General features: G+C 35.7%; 1 protein-coding gene across 1 annotated transcript in view; it reads right to left on the reverse strand.

The window, feature by feature from the left end:
- LOC149785658 (differentially expressed in FDCP 8 homolog) overlaps window positions 1-23134 on the reverse strand; it is a 45996-nt gene that overhangs the window by 16268 nt on the left and 6594 nt on the right. Inside the window, exons 3-9 of the mRNA XM_089979484.1 lie at window positions 20631-20743; window positions 16333-16482; window positions 13750-13894; window positions 7940-8004; window positions 6434-6533; window positions 4317-4444; window positions 395-508 (exon numbers count right to left, since the gene is read on the reverse strand). Coding sequence (XP_089835610.1) covers window positions 395-508; window positions 4317-4444; window positions 6434-6533; window positions 7940-8004; window positions 13750-13894; window positions 16333-16482; window positions 20631-20743 — 815 coding nt within the window. The remainder of the gene's footprint in view (window positions 1-394; window positions 509-4316; window positions 4445-6433; window positions 6534-7939; window positions 8005-13749; window positions 13895-16332; window positions 16483-20630; window positions 20744-23134) is intronic.

Below are 23134 nucleotides of genomic sequence, written 5' to 3' on the forward strand. Positions count from 1 at the left end.
GCTGAAACTATTTTTGTTGAATTTGATTAAGTTCTGCTGAATAGCTTTGGAGATTAAGTTGTTCAGAAGGTTTATCTATTTTTAGCAATATCAAACATAATGGATTATAGATTGGCTTCATTTGAATAAAACTGAAAAACATTCATTCCTAAATTTCTCTGCCAAAATTGGTTGAAAGTGGTCCATTAACTTTTCAGAATAAGTAAAAATAAGTAAATGCTGGCAAAAGACTGATGGGTGACTCATGTTAGACGCAGGATATAAGTTTACATGGCCCTTAGTTGGGTTAATTAAAAGCACGTGAATAATCACAATTTATACAAATTCTAGGCATTGATATATTGCATGTACTATCAGATGATGTACAGATCCCCTAAACCATATCCAGACTCACCTTTACTTCATCCAACTCTGTTACAAAGCTGAACAACATGGGATTAATGTCTTGTATACGTATCACAGCTTTCTGGCTCATCAGCTTCAAGAACTGTTTAGAGGCTCTGCACACCTGTTACAGAAACATAACATACATAAAACAATGAACTATTTTTTTTATAATTCTTTGGACTCTCAAGTAACACTGGTCAACAGTGAAATCATTACTGACTTGAAAAGGCCCTAATCTGTAGTATTTTGGTGTGCCGAACACGAATATAACCGTGAAAAATTTGTATTGGCTCTCGTTTTGAAGATATTCATATACCTCATTTTCTATGTTTCACTGTGTAAATTTCTCCAGTAGGACTGCAGCAACATCCGGAATAATGATGTAACATTGCATAATACCATCATGCTCACATCATCCACAGTTGATTGCATCATTTTCTGATGCAATGCAATACTAATGCCATGCGGCTGCTGAAGTAAGTTGACGTCAGCAGTGTACTATACATGTGTAGGCCTATTATACTAATGCCAGGCGGCTGCTGAAGCTGACGTAAGCAGTGTACTATATAAAGCCCAATCAGATAGGTTCAGCATTTAAAATATTTTAGAGGTTGTGCGAGACAGTTCAAGCTACTGTTACATAAAACTTATTATTTTATCCATTTACGTACAATAAAGAACAGTAATGCCTCGAAAGTGTGTTAATACCGCGGACAATTTTTGCTATATTTGTGGGGAAGTGACATTTGCCAACCAGAAGAAAAGTATCAATTCTCAAGTGAAGAAGGCATATCATCTTTACTTCGGATGCAAGGTTGGTGACCAAGACAAGCCTTGGGCTCCGCATATATGCTGTGCTACATGTACAACACAGCTTTCACAGTGGTTGAATTGCAAAAGGTCATCAATGCCGTTTGCAGTCCCAATGGCGTGGAGAGAGCCAAGCAACCACCTAAATGACTGTTACTTCTGCTTGGTTCCTCCTCTTTCCGGCGGAATAACGAAGCGAAAGAAGTCGAGAATAGTCTACCCAAACATTCCGTCTGCATTGAGACCAGTTCCACATGGTGAGGGACTTCCTATTCCAGAACCTCCAGCAGAATATTCTCTTGATTCATCTGACGAAGACAAAGGTGAGTCGACCTGTTCTTCTCCTGGACCATCAGCATGCAGTGATCCAGATTTTCACTGTGGTGCATCATCAACCCCACTCAGAATAACACAGGAAGAACTAAATGACCTGATTCGTGATTTGGACTTATCAAAGAACAAGGCAGAATTGCTAGGATCAAGACTCCAACAATGGAATCTTCTAGAAGAAGATGTCACAATTACTGCATATCGAAAGCGCCACCAGCAATTGGAGCCTTTCTTCAGAAAGGAAAGTAATCTGATATTTTGTTCCGATATTGAGGGCCTCATGAATGCTTTAAAAATCACTCATGACCCACAAGAATGGAGACTATTTGTGGACTCTTCGAAACTGAGTCTCAAGACTGTGCTTTTGCACAATGGAAACATTCTTCCATCTATTCCAGTAGCGTATGCTGTCCACATGAAAGAGACATACGATAACTTAAGGCAGCTACTGAATTCCATTGAGTATAACAAGTACAGCTGGCACCTCTGTGGTGATTTGAAGGTAGTTGCCCTTTTAATGGGACTGCAGCAAGGATATACAAAATACATGTGTTTCTTATGCGAGTGGGATAGTCGAGCAAGGGAAATGCACTACATGAGGAAGGAATGGACTCACAGGCAGAATGTAGCCATTGGAGAGAAGAATATCCAACACCCAGCTCTGGTTGAGGCTCAGAAAATCTTGCTACCACCCCTTCACATCAAACTAGGTTTGATGAAGAACTTCGTGAAAGCCATTGACCGGACTTTGCCAGCATTCCGATACCTGCATGAAAAAATCCCTCGACTCAGCGAAGCAAAGATTAAAGAGGGAGTTTTTGTGGGTCCTCAGATTCGAGAGCTTTTCAAAGATGACCGGTTCAACAACTTGCTGGAAGGTGACGCGAAACAAGCATGGAATGCTTTTCGCCTAGTTTCTACAAACTTCCTCGGAAATGTTAGGGCAGAAAACTATAAGGAACTAGTAGAAGACATGTTGATGAAGTATAAGAAACTTGGCTGCAATATGTCTCTAAAGATTCACTTTCTTCATTCCCATTTGGATTTCTTTCCTAGCAACTGTGGTATTGTTAGTGATGAACACGGCGAACGTTTTCATCAAGATATCGCAACAATGGAACAAAGATACCAGGGAAAATGGTCCACTACAATGCTGGCTGACTACTGCTGGACACTCCTCAGAGATGCTCCCGAACAGCTGTACAAGAGACAGGCGAAGAAATCTAAGATGTAGTCAATGACTTGATTTTTTGTAGGTAGGCTATTACAGTTGACCTTTTACTATTGGAATGCATTTCGTTATGTAAACATTAATTTCTTGCAGATTACAAAAAAACTAGAGCCAATTTTGCAATTTGACTGTCATATTCGTGTTCAGCACATAAAAATTGATAAGAATTGACTAATTTTATTTCAGTAACATGACTTTTGTAAAAATTTGTTGTCCAGTGTAATCAATAAGGCTTTCAATTCTAGCTTAAGATGAGATCAATATGGTACATGCATGGGCATAGAAGCTGGCATTTTTAATCTGTTCTCAATAATAATTATTCACCCATGGATATTGATAGAAAGATTAAGTAACATTCTTCTACTTTTTCTTAAAAAATTTCAGAGACTTGTGGCTGTTCCAGAAAAACATACTTGCGACCCAGGGAAGGCACTTTTGATGAGTGGGACTCACCCATAGATGCAGTTTAGAACTTATCATTTTAATATGAACACAATGAAATTGAATACATAGGCATATATTTTTAAACAAATGCCTTCCCTGGGTACCCTGGATGTTTATATGGAACAGCCCTTAGTACACAGAGAATCAGACTGTTTATTAGACATGAAATGTATACAACAAGGAAAATCATTATATACATACCCTGGTACAGCAAATTGAAATTAAACTATGTAACATGTCTCATACACTTAATGCCAAATAAATTAGAGCCTGATATTTCATCAATCACAAAATTGTAAAAACTGACTGTGTCTCAAAAGATGTCACTGGCTGATGCTATTTATTGATAACATTGTAAATATGTCATCTACTGATAATTTAAGTAATAACCAAAATATCATCTTCTGCCAAACCAAGAAAAGTAATACCCACAACAAAAATAATTTAGAGCAATTTATATGACACTAAAAAATGCAAAAGTTCTATGATAGATATTCATTTGAATTGCACTATCTTTACTAAATTCAAAGTCCCAGTTGTAAAGAACCCTGGCTGGCTGGACCATGTTCTCATTTCAGTGACAGTGATCATAGAATTTTACTGGCAAAGGACCCTGACTTAGGAAGTACCATATCATTCCTGTGACAATGATCATAGAATTTCAAAACCTTTCTGGGTTCCAAGTCAGAGTTCAGAATGATCCTGGCTGGGATGACCATGTTGTCATTCCAATGACAATGATCATAGAATTTTGCAAACCTTTGTGGGTCTAAGGTCCCAGCTGTGAAGGACCCTGGCTTGGATGACTCTGATGTCTATCCAGTGACACGGATAATAGAATTTCATAGACCTTTCGGGATTAAAAACCCTAGTTATGAAGGACCCTGTCTGGGATGATAGTGTCATTTGACTGGAACAGATCATACAATTTCACTAACCTTTCTGGCTTCTTCCTTGTGAAAAACCCTGACTGGAATGATCACATTATCATTCCAGTGACACAGATCACAGAATTTCATTAGCAGTTCTGGGTTCAAAGTCCCAGTTGTCAAGGACTCTAGCGGAGATTACCATGTTGTCAATCAAGTCACAAAGATCACAGAATTTCGCTAACCTTTCTGGGCTCAAAGTCCCAGTTGTGAAGAACCCTGGCTGGGATGACGGTGTTGTCATTCCAGTGACACAGATCACAGTAGTACATCCCTGAGTAGTCACATAACCGAGGCTGAGTAAATCCTGACTCTGGAAGCAGAATAATGTAAAATCAAACACTCGCCAGGTCAAAATTTTGAGTGGTTGGGATTAAACAAATTACTGGAATATACAAAGAATAATGCTATGTTTTACAGTGAATTTCATTTCATGGATATTTGTTACCCATGCGAAAAGAAATCCATGAGTATTTCTGATTTTATAGTATATATTGACGGACTAAAAAAACAAAATAATCTGACTATATATTCATGTATTTTATCAATATTTAAAAACAAATGTTTTCTCTTCCATGACTCAGTTACAGTAAACATTTCTAGTGATAGTTTATAACTGAGTTGAGCTAACGTTTCGCATGTCCCGTAATAAACTATCAATAATATTAATTAGTGACAACACTGCCAACTAATCTCCTTGGTCAATACTGACCTGTATTGTACACTTGAGTCTCTGAAGTCATTCAGCATACAATGCTAAGTTCCTTTCTCAATCTCAAAATCTGTAGTCTGTTGTGTACCAGTTTCACTCTGTTCGCATATTTTTATAATATTGTTCAGAAGTATAAATTATTATACGTGTAAATATTAACACTATGACACATCATTACCACTTATATGTACATTAAAAAACTTGCTGATCTTAAGGACTTTCTGCAAAAATAACAATCAATATGGGAGTCTTGCGAGTTGTCTTAAATATCAATTAGTACAGAAGTCTTGGGAGTTTACTTAAATGTCAATCATTATTAAGTCTTGGGAATTTTCTTAAAGATCAATTACTATGGATGTCTTGGGAATTTTCTAAAATATCATTTAGTACAGAAGTCTTGAGAGTTTTCTTAAATATCAATTAGTATGGATGTCTTGCAAGTTTTCTTAAATATCAATTAGTATGGATGTCTTGGGAGTTTTCTTAAACATCAATTAGTATGGATGTCTTGGGAGTTTTCTTAAACATCAATTAGTATGGATGTCTTGGCAGTTAAAGTACTTACTGTTAGGTCACAAATAAAAGGTTGTACATGTATTTGCCACATAATTTACAAAGTTTACAAGATATTATTTCATCGGTATGAGTTTATTATTATCTGACTCACAGTGATTCAATAAATCGATTCATGTAAATATTTTCAATTTCAATTGTGATAAACCCAAGCCCATAGAGGGTCATAAAAACAATTAGACCAAAATTCAATTGCTTTCTTTTGTATATGATGACAGAGTTACTTCCCCTGCAAGCACTTTCCTACTGAACAAGAGCTGAACATTTTTCTTGTGATTTCACACAAAAATCTAAACAAAATTTATTATAAAAGTATTTACCCTTTCTTTTCCTGATAATGAAGAGATCTGATAATTTCAATCTGAATCTGAGACTTTATTATGTATATCTATATTGTGTGTTTGGTTTTGTTCATGCTTGTAGATTGCAAGGGTAATTTTGTAAACAATATTACATAGCTCAATGATTGTGGGTTACGCTTTAATTTGAGTATATATGTTTGTGTGGCCATTTGACATTGGAAGTTTCTAGAAGTGATCTTACTGATGAATTAGATGGGAATATGACCCTCATGTTGGTTCTCTTATTGTGTCCTTTGTATATACTGGCAGTGATGAATGAATTAATTGATTCTATCTTAACATCTGTAGAGGAATCAGTCTTAGTTGTGGTCAATTATTATTTTAGTTGATTTATTTATTTCAAGTATTCTTTGGAATTACAAAGTGCTCATTGATGGCCAAAATGTATGATACACAAATTCGAAAGGTCGATATTCTGACAATTTTCAGCCATCTTTAATGAAAGTTGCAGGATATATTCAAAATTAATATTATTTTACATGAGGATAATTGTGAAAATGAAATACATTCAGTTTATATGACATACTAAGCTAATAAATTGAAGTTGTTATCTCAGCTCTGGCTAAATATCAATTTCATGCATGAGTATGAAAACAATGTCCTTGCTGCAGTTTTTAGTCAAGTTTGGAACTAAACAAATACTTGCATCACTTACTAAAGGATATTAGTTGCCTACATTCTGCACATCTGTAGTTTTGGGCAGACAAACCAAGATTAGGACAAATTTGGAGACAGAAAGAGGGATTTTCTTGCACCTATAACAGAAAAGTATATTAGTATAAACTTTGCACAATATATTATATCTTAACTAAATATGAGATAAATATATTTCAAAGAATCCAGAAACAATATGACAGGCAAAAGATTCAAATATGTAAGCATGAAACAATATTTCAGGCATAATCAAAGCTGCTCTTCAAAATCATCAGATACCCAACAATTGGTTAGGAAGAGGAGAAAAAATAAGATGTAAAATTGCCGGCACTGCTCACTGTAAGATTATATAAAGGACATTTGCTTGAATATCATATATTTCATCAAGCGGGTGAAAAACTCAGTATTTTCACAAGTGACACGAGTTATTCATTCATAGTAAGAAAACTTTCTTTTTATTTAAAGCTCAAATGTATTGGCAAGCAAGATGTCCTGTATAACAGATTGAAGTAGCAGATTATTTTGCTGGATACTGCATGATAACAGCAGTTTACTGTTTATGTTCTGTTGTGTTTTGTGATTATTCACACAGAAAATATAAACAGTTACATAATTCTCCAACTTTAGAACTGTAAAGTTATACAACTTTTTCAGGGCCTTGCTCAACACTGTACTCATGAAACACATCTGTCTTACCTTGACTTATCTACTGCTTTTCTGACAAGACCCAAAACAAGCACATGTATAACAAGAGGCCCAAGTGGTCATGAGATCACTTACCTGGCTTAACCTGCCTAACAGACAAATTTTTTCCAATTTTTAATCATGGTGGACATTTCTGCTGACAGATCAGAAGCATTTGTACAAACCTGAAAACTCTTCCAGCCAGCATGCTTCTATCAGATTTGGTCAGATTGTGTTTGGCAGATTCTGAGAAGCTGTTTGAAGGTTTTTCTATTTTTAGTAACAGTGGCCATATTGTATAATGAATTGACATTAACTGAACAAATATAAAGGGCCTTGATGCCAAAATGTTCCAAGCAAAATTGTGTGCAATGTGATAAAGCAATTTTTGAGAAATTACTAAAATCATTGCTGATGGGTGACATATGATACATAATAGAAGGACCATACCATACACTCACTTGGCCATACTGCCAGGTAAGCTAAAGACTGTAAAAGTGACGCATTAATTATAATATTTTCAATGGTTGAGGGCACAAAATTACACATCTCATACCTGTTGAGAGTAGGTTGACTATATAAATTTTGGCACATGATAAATTGCTAATGGCAATTCGTTCATGCTACTTGAATTAATAGCTGATGGCAGACAAACAACACGTGACATAACAAGGGCATGTTATATCAGGACCATTAAATCAAAGCTTAAACAACCTTTTTTTGGACACAGGACAGTTAAAAGAAGTAAAATTTATATAATATTAATTTAAAATGTTTAATAATCAGTATGTAGTGTTGAAATATCAAGCACACAATGCTTTACCTTTAAACTGGCACACGTCCTGGTAATCAAGTTTAGACACTTCTCATGGGCATTGTAATGACATTCTGAAAGAAATGCACAGAGCTCAAGACAAGAATTTATTAAATGGCATGTTTACATCTCTAGTTTGCAACTAATTATGTTTTCTGAAGGAGTATTTTGTGAACACCACAAAATAAAACTAATAATCTTAATCATGAAAATGTTAATCATGCCTTTTTCAATGCAACAAACATCTTGGTGACCAAGACTAGTTCAGGGTGCATAAAAACAGTTTCAAATATGCATGTAACATCTGGATCATAAATTATAGCAAAATGTAATTTATATTCATCAAACGTGCCATCATACAACAGTGACTGCTTATGAAATGAGCAATGCACTGAAAACCTTTCAACTAAATTATATTAAAATTAAATTACTTTGAATAATTTCAATGCATTGAAATCTGATGAAATTTTGCCACATTTCTGCACAAAATATGCAAATACACTGGTTATGTAGAGCTGAGTACATGTATCGGACAATTTTAGACTGTTTCAGTTTTTTATATTTTGCCTTTATCAATTAATCTGACATTATTAAGTTAACTAAAGTTATATGGGTTATATGTACTCCATTCAGTTCCTGTGAGATGTTGATGCTAAGACACAGACTATAATATTAGTAGTAATAATCAGTATTAAAAGGCCCTAAGATAACCTTGTTTATCTAACAGCTGGATTAATCCAGCAATTTTAATGCAACAAACTTCATATTATAAGAGTTAAGACATTCTTTTGTGCACATTATGCTTCTATGACAAACACTTACCAATCACATTAACATTATGAAATTACTCTCTGCTTCCTCTCAATTAAGCCATCCTTGAAAGATTACACGTCTTTTCAACTCTCTCTCTCTCTCTCTCTCTCTCTATATATATATATATATATCTCACACACACAAGGGGAAGTAACTATTTCAGAAGAACTCCCTTTGTTCCCTCTAGGTGGTCAACTCTATCCCAGATCTTTAAAAATGAAACCATGTTGCATCAATAGGATGAGTCAGCCATCAGAACAGAATGGCATATAGTTAAGACAGTGTATGTAGATCACCCACCGTGCAAGCTGAAACAAGTGCTATCAGGAAGCAAGTTTTGTACTAGAAATTCTTCAGCATGATGGAAGACAGGGGCTCAAATTTAGCTGAGTTGAGTCACATCAAGATCAAGGAAAAATTACATTTTGAGAACAAGGTGACCAAGCAAACCCCGAAGATGTCAAAATTGGACATCACATTCATTATGTCATTATTATGGACAATACTGTCTCTTTCATAATATCTGAATGTGTCTGAGATTAAGCAATTGTATCTTCTGACTGTAAGGGCTACTTTCTTGTCTTCAATAAAGAAATGAATGAAGTTAACCAGTTGAGGGATGAAAGACAAGTGTGATGTGAAATCATTAGCATGATACCGATTGTCAACTTCGCTCATATACCTTCAAAATGGAGGGTCATCTAGCTGTTGCAATCTGCTCCACTATCCAAACTCCTTTTCACACAAGGCAAGAGCCAGAAAATGATTGAGGAGTTTCTCCAGAAATAGTTGGAATAATTGTAACCATGGCAGCTTAAACAGTATGTGGGTTGCTGGAGATAAGGTAAATGCCCATGTTGCCTACCACCTGATTGAAAAAGGTATTGATTGCCCGTGCCTCTGGGTCAAAGACCAAAGAGATTAAGGTAGGCAGTTTTTGTTCCATCCCATAAGGAATTGGTCTAGCATCTGTCTGCACTATATGGCACACACTTGATGGAAGACAGATGGATGGAGACAGCAAATGTTTCAGTAAATTATGCTTCTCCTAGAATATTTACCTGATCACACTATTATCAGAAATAAAAAACCTACTGCCTCCCAATGGCAAAAATTCATATTTTCTCTCTCTCTCTCTATATATATATATATAAAGAGAGAGAGAGAGAGAGAGATAGAGAGAGTGCGAGAGATAGATAGATACAAAGGGCAATAACTCTTGCCTACTACCTACCCTTGCTGCCTACAGGTCGTGGTAGATTTAAAGAGTGGTAAGTATTCAAAGGAGAACAACTTTACAGAAAAAATTTCTTCTTCTAATACATTCCATGATCACATTAATGTTAAGAGAATATGCAATAGGTGGAGGGAATATTTAGCATCCAACCTATACCTAAATTTTTATGAGCCTGAAGCTGGTTGAGAAGATTCAAATTGCACTTCTGGCCACTGAATTTCTCTATAAACATCGGAACTAAGAGTAGGTAAAGGACCACAGACACTCCCAGCATCAAGAGGACAAAGCCGTGTGATCCGGTACTGGAGAAATGAGGGTGGACAGTTTGTGATTCCACCTGGTTGCAGAAAGGGTCCATCATCAGACACCGCAAATATCTGGTCAATCTGATGAAAGACTGATAGAAGGAGGGACCAATCTTATAAAGAATCTGCACCCATTGTAACAGATAATCTGCTATGACAGAGTCTGCTGAGGATGTCTGATCAGGATGTCAATTTTGCATTGTGCTCACCAATGGCAGAATTCCAGTCCAGAAAGCAGTGGTGGCGATTTGATACCAACCTGTTTGAGGAGGTACATTATTACCATGGAGTTGTCTGACATGAGGAGCACAACCGTGTTCTGAAGATGGTTGCTCCAAAGATAACAGGATGTGATAAGAGCTCTCATCTCCATGAGACTGAAGTGGAAACCTGTGTCCTCAGAACCCCAATGGCAGCTGACAGTGTTAAAGCCCAGTAAGAGATGGGCTCCTCAACTACAGGTACTTGTGTCAGTAACTGGTCACGTCTGGTTGTGGCTGCATGGAGGTATTCCTGTGGTGAGCCGATTTTGGTGTGTCACTGGCTGAGAAATTATACAATCTTGCTTGTTATGCTGATCCCATAAACAAGCGGCATGGAAAGGGGGGGGGGGGCACCACTGCAATTGCTAGGTCATCTGCAAAGGGCACATGTATAGGCAACCCAGCTGGATAAGTTCTGCTGAGGCATAAAAGAATCTGAGGAGCTGAAGAAACTCCCTGACCATGAGGCATTTCTTGATGGAAATGGAAGTAGATGAAATCAAACATATAATGGAGACAATACAGTGAAGTTTCATAAAGGTCCATGGATGTATGTTAAAGCTGGAAGAGAGCATGCAAAACTGATAACAATTCCTGCAGTATGCAAACTCGAAGTATTTCCGTGATGTTGGATAGGAATGTGAGAATAGGCATCTCTCAGATTGAGAATCATGGCAAATTCATTCAGATGGGTGGAGAGGTAGACTGACCTTGCCATCTTGATCTTGAATTTTAGTAGAAGTATGAACTGATTTAGATGACTGAGTTCAAGGATTGGTTTGAGCTTACCATTGCCTGTCCTGAACAGAAAAAACTGAGGAAAATTCCAGAGATCTCCAGTGCCCACTTCTCAAAGCGTGCCTGGAACTTTCTCTAAAAAGTGAATCCTTTCATGAGTCTGATTCCAACAGGAATGGAGAGAACAAAAGGGGAGAGGGTTGGCAAAATGAGAACTGAAGCCCCTCTGAGACAATTTGGATCATCCACTCACCTGGCGGAAGAGACTGATCCACCTCTGTTTTGAAAAACAAGAGTCGGGCACCTGCTGGATAGTTTTCTGCAGTTGGGGACATGATGAAATGGCGATAATGAGGGCATAGGGGTAGAGAAACTATGTAAATTATCCCTCAATATGACTTCTTCCAAGACTGATTAGCAGGTTGTCTCCATGTAAAGGATTGGGATCATTGTTTTGGGTTGTGCAACAAATAACCCCATATCCCCTCATCTTTGGTCATCATGTCTTTGAGTGTGAGTCAGAGATTACGTATAAGGTGATGGTTGCATCCTGTTGCAAATGACCAAAGTTTGAGGAAACCATCAAAGCATGCACCATTACATGGTGCGCCACCCTATGAATTATCTTTGATATTCTAGACACTGACTCCCAAATGAGTGCACTGTGAGCCTTGTCTACAAGCCTGAAAATCACCAGAGACATCAAGTCCAACAAATAAGACTTGGCCAGTATATCTCAAACATGCTTCAAACTGGTATGAAGTAAACTAAAATTTAACACTGCAAAAAATTACACCAGTGAAAACTTAAGTGTCACCAAGAAATATCACACATATTAGTTATAAACTACCTGCAAAAAATGCATAAATACAAATTCAAAGGGAAAAATAAAAATGGTGTACACACCAGGTTTATCAACATTTTGACTTACAATATCACTAAAAGTAAATTCTGGATGGTCAAAATTAAATATAAATTCCAATGGACTCTTTGGAGGCACTGGTCACAGTTGCAAGTGAAAGTTTAAGCTGGTTACAACAGAGACACATATGGCCACCTAACATGAAGAAGACATGTTAATCAGCAAGAGTAACTTCCCTTAAACTACATGCTGTATAGGCATACAGATAATTTTTTTCTTTATCTTTCAGGGTAAGTGGATTTGGTTGGTCGCATTGAGTAATTTCTTAGCATGATTGGACAACGTATTTGATAAAAAAAACTCTGCCTAAGAACTATCCGAATGTGCAGAAAGTGAAAATCATATCTGTAAGCATTACCATTGTTTCATCATTAAATCCCTTCCCCCCATTTTATTTGTAAAACTGCCCCCATATTCTATGCTAACATACAAACAGCAAAATAATCCACTATAAGGTACTGATCATTTAATGTGGGTGGTGGGGTGGGAGGTGGGGTATGTAATTTTGTTTTTGAACTGAGAAAATTGATTGTATTTTATCTTAGGATAATTAAATTTTTTAATGATATAATGAATATAATCTGGTGTTGTTTTACAAAATTATCTGAACAAGATAATTTTTCAACTACCTACAGACCCTGCCCCAGAATATTAGACTGTTGGTCCCTAATATAAGTTAGTTATACCATGATATGTATCATGGCATGTTCAACATACTGTGATATAAAAAAAATTGGGGTACCCAGTTCTAATTGTTATAGGTACGATTTCTGAATAAATCAGAGCAATCCATGACATCATAAAGTATCTAATTGACTTACTTCAAATTTCAATGTATGGTAACCATAGCCCACCATTCTGATAGCCCGTAGGCTTCAGGTACAAGATTTGTGTGACCTGGTTTCAGATCTACTTTTGGCTACTGCAACAGCAAATCAGTCTATATTGTCTGTTCTATAAATAGGATTAAAGGGAACAGGGTAGACTTCACTTATGGTGCATTATGTGATGTCAGATGATGTGAACTCACTCACTGTTCACACTACCCTGGGATTAGGAAGGTATTAAAACTGGAGTATAATTTAGAATTCTAAATCATCAATGCAGAATAATTTAAATTTTGTATTATCAGTGCAGAATATTTTAGATTTATTTATTGTCAGTGCAAAATACTTTAGAATTGTGTATTATCTGTGCAGAATAATTCAGAATTGTTTAGTATCAGTGCAGAATAAGTTAGAATTGTGTATTATCAGTGCAGAATAATTTACAATTGTGTATTTTCAGTGCAGTATAATTTACAATTGTGTATTTTCAGTGCAGTATAATTTATAATTGTGTATTTTCAGTGCAGTATAATTTACAATTGTGTATTTTCAGGGCTAAATAACTTGTACTGTTTATTATCAGTGCAGAATAATTTATAATGGTATATTATCAGTGCAGAATAATTTACAATTGTGTATTAACAGTGCAAAATAATTTAGATTGTGTATTATCTGTGCAGAATCAGGGCAGAATAACTTAGAATTGTGAATTACCTGTGCATCTATACCATTCCTGCACCATTCCCCATATCACAGTGTTGCACTTCTCACAGTAATGCTTGGAACTGCGACTCATTTTTTGCTTAAACTTGTGACCAACCACCAGCTTTACACCTGTGGTCAAGGACTCTGGGCCTTCCTGCAATACAATGAAAATCTGATGATCTAACCATAAAACAGGTTAACATGTTGCAAAAGCAAATCTTCTAATGAAACTTTTGAAGAATATGAGGAAACTTGTTTTCAGCAGAATTCAGACAGGAAATGCTTTTCACCTTGCAGAAAGTCAAGTAACTGAAGATTGGCTTGATGGAAAAATAACATATCAATGATAGGAAATGCTCTTCACCTTGCAGAAAGTCAAGTAATTGAAGATTGGCTTGATGGAAAAATAATTTCACATAAACAAAGCAAATTTACACTGATAATAAATACTTTTCTTGCTCTTTTGTGTTTTTATTACCCAACTTTGGCAGAGGAATACTGTGATACCTCCACCTATCCATCCATCTGATGTAACTTTCATCTCTGCTTAAACCACCTGGAAGAAATTCACCAAAACCTGGCATGCAGGCAATTGTAGTCCATGCATATGGTACATTTAACCATTTGTGAATTGGATTAGTTCTGTGACCCCTCTCCTGATGAAACTATGGTAATGGGTGCAAATTCAACAAACTTCAAAAATAAGTAGCCCAAGCATGTGGTATAGCTAGCAGTTAGAGAGATTCGTTAGTCTTGGAAACCCTCCTTTATAGTTTCTGAGCAGAGCTCAAAAGTGAATTACACAAAAACTGCAACAACAGTGGCATATTTAAATATTATTTTGAATCAAACTTTACACACAGGTAATAGGTTTTGGATAACAACCCCGGGTTCATGGTCTAGATGGGAGGGGATGGTAGGAGGAAGGAATACATAATAAAAAGCATGGAGATTTTGTTGGTCTTTGAAAGTTGCTCAAGTTTCTTAGAGTGTTTTGTTTCCTCAAATGTAAATTTAGTATTAACCCTCCCACTGCTGCGCTCATATCAGTTCAGACTGATATAACCAATTTGGAATTAATCTTCCAGATGCTGAGTCCAAACCATACATCTATCCAATAAGCTCTTCTGGTCTATGAGCAACAGGCTATCCAATAAGCTCTTCTGGACTATGACCAACAGGCTATCCAACAGGCTCTTCTGGCCTATGACCAACATGCTATCCAATAAGCTCTTCTGGACTATGACCAACAGGCTATCCAATAAGCTCTTCTGGACTATGACCAACAGGCTATCCAATAAGCTCTTCTGGCCTATGACCAACAGGCTATCCAATAGGCTCTTCTGGCCTATGACCAACAGGCTATCCAATAAGCTCTTCTGGTCTATGACCAACAGGCTATCCAATAAGCTCTTCTGGTCTATAACCAACAGGTTATCCAATAAGCTCTTCTGGTCTATAACCAACAGGCTATCCAATAATCTCTTCTGGCCTATGACCAACATGCTATCCAATAAGCTCTTCTGGTCTATGACCAACAGGCTATCCAATGAACTCTTCTGGTCTATGACCAACAGGCCATCCAATAAGCTCTTCTGGTCTATGAGCAACAGGCCATCCAATGAACTCTTCTGGTCTATGAGCAATAGGCTATCCAATAGGCTCTTCTGGTCTATGAGCAACAGGCTATCCAATAGGCTCTTCTGGTCAATAATCAACAGGCTATCCGATAGGCTCTTCTGGTCAATAACCAACAGGCTATCGAATGAACTCTTCTGGTCTATGACCAACAGGCCGTCAAATAAGCTCTTATAGTCTATGAGCAACAGGCTATCGAATGAACTCTTCTGGTCTATGAGCAACAGGCTATCCAATAGGCTCTTCTGGTCTATGAGCAACAGGCTATCCAATAGGCTCTTCTGGTCAATAACCAACAGGCTATCCAATAGGCTCTTCTGGTCAATAACCAACAGGCTATCCAATAGGCTCTTCTGGTCTATAACCAACAGGCTATCCAATGAACTCTTCTGGTCTATGAGCAACAGGCTATCCAATGAACTCTTCTGGTCTATGACCAACAGGCTATCCAATAAGCTCTTCTGACCTATGACCAACAGGCTATCCAATGAACTCTTCTGGTTTATGACCAACAGGCTATCCAATGAACTCTTCTGGTCTATGACCAACAGGCTATCCAATGAACTCTTCTGGTCTATGACCAACAGGCTATCCAATGAACTCTTCTGGTCAATAACCAACAGGCTAGCCAATGAACTCTTCTGGTCTATGACCAACAGGCTATCCAATGAACTCTTCTGGTCAATAACCAACAGGCTATCCAATAGGCTCTTCTGGTCTATAACCAACAGGCTATCCAATAAGCTATTTTGGTCTATGACCAACAGGCTATCCAATGAACTCTTCTGGTCTATGACCAACACGCTATCCAATAAGCTCTTCTGATCTATGACCTGCACAGCTACAAAGAACAGCATAAGAACAATGACAACAAGAAGAGGTTCTGATACACCTGTGTTTACACAGGGAAAATGCTGATTAAGTGAAATGTGACTTGTCACAAACTATTCTTACCTTGATTTCCTGTAATTTCATCCTGAGCTGTACCAGTTTCTTCACAAGATTTTTCTGTTTGTCGGAGTTTGATGGGGCCTCTTTGATCATATCCTTGCATGTCCCTATCGCTAGCTCCAATTCTTCTGTGCTGCTCAACCCAAAGTAGCCCTATTCATTATACAATTCATAATGAAATAGTAAAATATATCAGTGGGAGAAAAATGATATTAACAGAGTGGCAATACCACTTTTAAAACTGGTGCCAATATCACTTAGGGAGCTACTTTCTTTTCCCATTTAGGAACTATATCTGCCTTAATGTATTTTCTTCAAGCCTGTATCTCTATACTTAGGCCTAAACATTTTTATTTTCTTTTCCTTCTCTCTCTCTCTCTCTATCTACCCATCAGATGGAGTTGATCTTAAACATTTGTCATGACTGTTGAGAGCTACAGAAGTCTCGCTAGGATTTTATAACTAAGAGTCCAGGACTCCTATTTTGGTAGAAACACGAGTTACACCAGCACAAGCTGCAGTCCCCTCCCATAAGCATATTAGGCATACCTGAAATGACTAAATGTCCAGATGAGAAAAACCAGTGGTTGCCAGTGTTTAATTTTCTAAATTCTTTACACCACTGACATACAGCTCTTGCTTGTCCATCTGAGTGAGATTGAATTTTGTCAATTCAAGGAAAGGTCTTATTCCAAACACTAAACCAGACATCACACACTTTCTTACACTTGGCTACTGTTCCATCTAAACTGTTAGTTCTAGCAACTTTAGCACTCTTCTGAATCTTATTACAATCTTCATCAATTTGCCCTTTAACCCCAAAACAACTTATCCAAATTTGCAAATGGCATTTTGTCTCAGTCTTGATTTGGAGGTCATATGCACTACTTGCTCAGCTACACTAGGAAATGAACAAGATAATGAAAGCTAAAGTTGTTCATTTATGTAATTTTATAATGACTACATGTACATCTCTAGGTCTTCTTGCCTCAGAATTGAATCATTGTAAATATCAGCAAATTTTCCCACCACTTAGCAGCTAGTCTAAGTATTTGAACTTGCCGCCCAGCTATTGCATCATGTTCTTTTGACGTGCTCTTATAATGACAACGTGTACATTTGGTGGCCTTTCAGCCACTGAATTCTGTCAATGTATATCAGCACATCTAATATGATCACTTGATCAACACATTTTCCGGCTCAGCAGGTGGTTGGAGCAGGATGGGCAAGCCAGTGAAGTTGACACCCAGCTATTGCGTGTGTATGGAGGACTACTGAGTAAATGATTTTCTGCATCAAAGAAAAAAAATTGCATCCAAATATGCGTGATTAAGTGCTTCCAAGACCTCTGTATGTAATCAATGAATCAATGAAAAGGCACCATCAATAATGCATAAAAATGAACCCCAAACAACAACAAGAAGGCTCCAAGGATAAATTTTTTGTCATTAGTTTTATATATAAAGTATGCAAATTGTCAGTGACAGAACATACATGGTATGTTCATGTTCGATAGTCAGTGTCTCTGATACAGTATAGCTGTTGCACTCAATGATAAATGGTACACATTTTTAAGAATACTCTTGATTACATATAGTAATAAAACATTTAAGTAACAATTTTATTTGTCATTACAAATCATGATCATGTCTGAAAACGATGAAGAAATCAAGTATTGATTAGTGTCGATTGCAACCCAAAATTAAGTGACAATCAAATTTAGGGTGCAGTGTACTATCAGCAAATTAGCCTGCCATGGCACAAAATTCATGTCTGAATGCAGAAATAAACAAAAATTCACAGCCAGAATCCATAAAAACTTGACAATCATTAAAATCCACTGTTTAATGATTTTATGATCTGAAGCCTGTTGGAGCGTTCTGTTATATTTGTATGGTACCCCCACCCCAGCAATGTTCACCTAATCAACCTGTGCAAGAAATATGTTAACAAAAATAAAATTTCTTTTTTCACTAACTTGATAAAATTCAAAATGTGAAAGTATATATATATATATATATATATATATATATATATATATATATATATATATATATATATATATATATAAATAATCTGTAATGTTGCTGTCCAAAAATGTTGAAATTTCAGAACTCATCTTTATTGATGTAACAATGCATCCATTAATTATATTAACAGAATGGAGGAAAAACTCTTTTTTTGATGTCATTTAAAGCATATTACAAAATTAAAAGTCATTTATCATTTCACCCTGAAGAATCTCAGGTCATGTGTTGAATTTAAGCAATCTAAAGTACAAAATATGCATACTGACCATAATAAATAAGTGCTATTAACTATCCATACAGCAAATCCCAAACAATCTATTCTAATTAAAGAAGGAATACATATCTGTCACTATGAAAATGTGGAGCTGTCTGCACTCTTGTCAGCTATTCAATGTTCTATTTCAAAATAAACAGTAATTGGATAGCCAGCACTCAAAGAATTCTTTTTTAGACATAGGCTCAGGGCTGGTGACTAAAACAAAAATCACAAACCAAAGGTAACATGGCAGTGATCCAAAGCAATAGGTAACACTGCAGAAATCTATAATTATAATAGATAACATGGCAGAAATCTGTATCTATTGTAATTGGTAACAATGCAGAGATCTATAGTAATTGGTAACATGACACAGACCTAGAGTCATAGCAAAAATGGCAGAGATCTATATTTATAGCAACAGTTAATGTGGAAGAGATCTATATCCACAGCTTTAGGTTACATTCTGAAAATGTTACATGTACTAAAAAAATGTACTTATGCTTCTTTTAGTTTGGTACACATACACATAGCCATTGGTTGCTTCCTGAAAAAGATTTTGTGCAACCTGATGTCTCGTCTGTTTCCATATAATTTTGTCCTCTCTGGCAGCTGTGCCCAACTTCCAATTTTAGCACAAAATTTAAATACTGATATGAATGCAGTATAAAAAAAGTGATACTTGTGTCTCACAATGCTTATGGAAAATAGTAAAGCTAAACTCCGACTTATGTGTAAGTTGCATTCCAGAGATTGGCTGTGTAATACTCGAAATCATGTAACTCAACTTTTTTTACTTCATTGCCTCTGACTTTCCTTGAAAATACATAATTCACTCAAACATTCATTTTGGATGTTTACAAATCCTAATAATTTTTTTTAGAGAAAAAATGTAATTATTTTTAAGGCTTCACTAAAACATTCCCAAATTTTTTTGGATTAAATCATGTTAACACAAAATAAGTACAAGTCAAAATCACATAAGTCTGGGATACCTGTACTACATTTCTGAAAGGGTAACATACAGGGCCAACACAATTACTAAAACAAGCACTGATCTATAGAATATACATGTCAAAAATTAATAACAATTAAAGTTAAACAATCTATGCCTTAAGAAAGCAATATTTTGCCAATAAAATCACCTTTTTATGTTGACTTTATAGCAACTGTTTGTTTAATCTCAACCGGGGGAGCTCAATGTCAGAAAGTAACCATATAATTGTGTTTCTTTCTACTAATGAAAGCATTCAATTCCATTCAGTTTTGACCTGACACTGACATCACATAATCTTCTATTCCACTATCTCTTTCAATGATGCATCTTAATCATGGTGGATAAACACAGTAAAATTTGACCAAAAAAACCCCAGACAATTCTAACACTGGATGAAGGAATTAATGTACCTGAAAAAGTCAAGTTAACTTAAAGACAATAAATACATAATACCTTTGCTAAATTATCAATTCATATGCTAATACTTGCACCTGTGATCTCCAAATATAAACGAAGTTTTATGATACATATACATATATATATATTACTATATAAAGTTATTTTCAGATGAATTTGCATGCAATATTTTAACAAGAACTATGAATATACAAAGTACAATACATGTATATGTACAGAGATTATGTACACATTAAACAGTGTTGAATTCTGACCAAGGAAACAAGTCCTTTCTACAAACCTGTTATGACACCACTTATCTTGAGAGAGCACTTTTTGTTGGCACATCGCTCAAAACATATTTTACTGAAAAACAAGACCAATAACTGAGAACATCTGTAGAGGTGCATATTATCACACCTTAAAATTGTAAAACCTTGACTTTGCCATGGTAGACAAGGTATTTCTCAAAGAGCCAGTATGCAACACCACTCTCTCAGACATGTAATAGTTTTAGAAAGTTTAGTTACATAATAAAATATAATGTATTGTTAAATTACATCTCACTGTCCTTTGGTAATTGGCTTACAATACAGTGTAAGGTTTATGACGCTTCATTTACCTCTGGTTGTGAGAAATGATCCTCAGTCAGCCCAAGGTCTGCAAATGTGACATCATCGCTGTCTGTGGACTTGGTATTGCTTACATCTGTCCACGAAGAGCTTCCATTTGAATCTATAAAAAAAATTCTTTTATTGAAGTTCACAACATACTTTCCAAATGAATGAGACCATAAACATGGAGAATGCTTATGATTTTCTCAAAATTTAGTATTGTACATTAAAACAAGCTTTTAGTTTGCATGAAATCTTTTTTTTTTGTCAAACTGTACATGATAATATGATAAGAAAATGGCATGCAATGTACATTTCTTTGCCTATACTTTCTTTCCTCTGATACAATAACAAATGTTCTTTTTTACATATTTTGGTTTTGAATCAGCTAGTTGTAGTTACAATAGATCTTTTCAAAAACATTTGTACCAAACCATAACTAGGTAATACTCAGGGCCTACAGCTTCTGGGTAGCAAGTGTCAATAGTATGACAGACAAAAACAATTTTGACCTTTCAGTTCTTAAGTAAGCTTATGGTGACAGTACAGACATTCCTGCCTTTGCAATATAATAGTAAATCATAATAATAAAATAAATATAATGAAATGAAATAATGTAATTCAAGATTTATATATGTCTCTACAAAATGTATCATGCACAAAGTTGAAAGCCATATCTTGATAAACACAGGTGACATCCATATGTTGCAATTTTTTCTTAATGTCAAAAAAAAAGGTTCGACAGGGACATTGATTACTGTGGATGGTTTTTTTGTGTGGGTGTAATGCCATCTGTCCGCACATGGTAGACTATTCAAGGTGGCAATTATATCTGGTGGAGGAAGAACCCGGAAAAAAAAACGAGAAGAACCACTAACTAATGGGAAGCTACTGGCAAGCTTTCTCACATTATCCGTGCCAAGAATCAAACGCATACAGACAGATGTGAGTGATCTGTAGACATGAATGCCTTAGACCACTAGGCCACCCAGGGCATGTTTATTGTGGACAGAGAGGTAGAAAAAAGTATTAATTTAACTGTCACTACATGCATTCAGGTTTTGATTATGATTTCTGACCCATTTTAACTTACAATGCCATGCATGATCTAATGTACATGAAAAGTGACAAACAGGAGAATTATGAAATATATGAATCCACAGACAAATGAAAATAAAGTAGTGTAAGTATGATATAGCTGTAACATAAATTACAAGAATGGCTGTTATTCTAAATAAGGGTTAATTGTTTTCAATAGATACTCTAAGACACATATATGAGCTTCAATTCTCAAATTATTAGAAGACACTCGAATACTGATTTGCCTATGCTTAATGTTGTTCGATTATTGATTATAATCAGTCATCGGCTGGTTAAGCAAGCCAATAAGATAACTGATTCTGAAACTACATAATCGTTTGCGTGTAAAGGGAGACTTTTTTTCAGCTGCATTCAAAACACAAAGGTTACTAAAACTTGTGTAATGGCAAGCTAAATACATGTAATGCTTCCAATCCACTAAAGTTGATTTAAATTATTTATTTTCTTCACAATTTACAAATATAAAACCATACCATATTCCGTAGGTGCAAACTTTTATAAATAGGAACATATAGTAATGATTACATGATTAAGCTGTTAAATTGTGGAGTTGATAAATTTAAACACATTCTGATGATTTGTTTCAGTTTAAATGTAAAATCCTTTGTAGTATTTGTAAATACTGACAATAAAGAAAGCCACGTCCTATTATACTTTAAATTATAAACACATCACATATGAATTAAAGAATTTTGGGGGATTACAAAAGTATTTCAGTTACAAAAGACTGATCAGCCTTAAAGAGTTGCTTTCATTTAACAAAGTTTTAGAACAAAAACAACACAACACAAAAGAAGAAAAAAATTAATATTTTTATCACGTTAAAGTAAACATGCCAATTAAAAGAGATACATTTATTAACCTTTTGAATTCTTGAGCAAACGTATAACTGTATAACAAACAAAAATTAAAATTTGCTCTTAGTAACCGATTACGATCAAGTATCAGTTGGTTAAGTTTAACCAATTATTGGTTATGAAATTCTGACCAATTCCCATCCCGCTCTATGCTTATATCTTATGAATGTGAACTAGTATTTGTGACTGAACTTACTTCTATGTTTATATAGAGACAGTTTATCAGAATTTTTTAATTTATTGTTCTAATCTCATAGAAAAACACACTACTCGGTAAAAATGAAATTAAGGTTTGATAGAAATACACATGAAAGGAGTTTTCAGCCTGGTGATAATGTTCTGGCTCTCTTGCCCATACCTCAGTAACTTCTTTGAGCTAAATTGTATGGTCCTTATACAATTGAAAAGAATGTAAACGACTTAAATTATATCATTAACAATCCTGGGATGCATAAGAAACAACTTTGTCACATAAATATCTTAATGGAGTATCTTGATAGAGATAACAAGATAACACAGTCAATGATTCAGTCAATTTAGCTGCACCTGCTCAG

This window comes from Sinohyriopsis cumingii, chromosome 13, assembly GCF_028554795.1.
Source record: "Sinohyriopsis cumingii isolate HCF-2022 chromosome 13, ASM2855479v2, whole genome shotgun sequence".
Lineage (NCBI taxonomy): Eukaryota > Metazoa > Mollusca > Bivalvia > Unionida > Unionidae > Sinohyriopsis > Sinohyriopsis cumingii.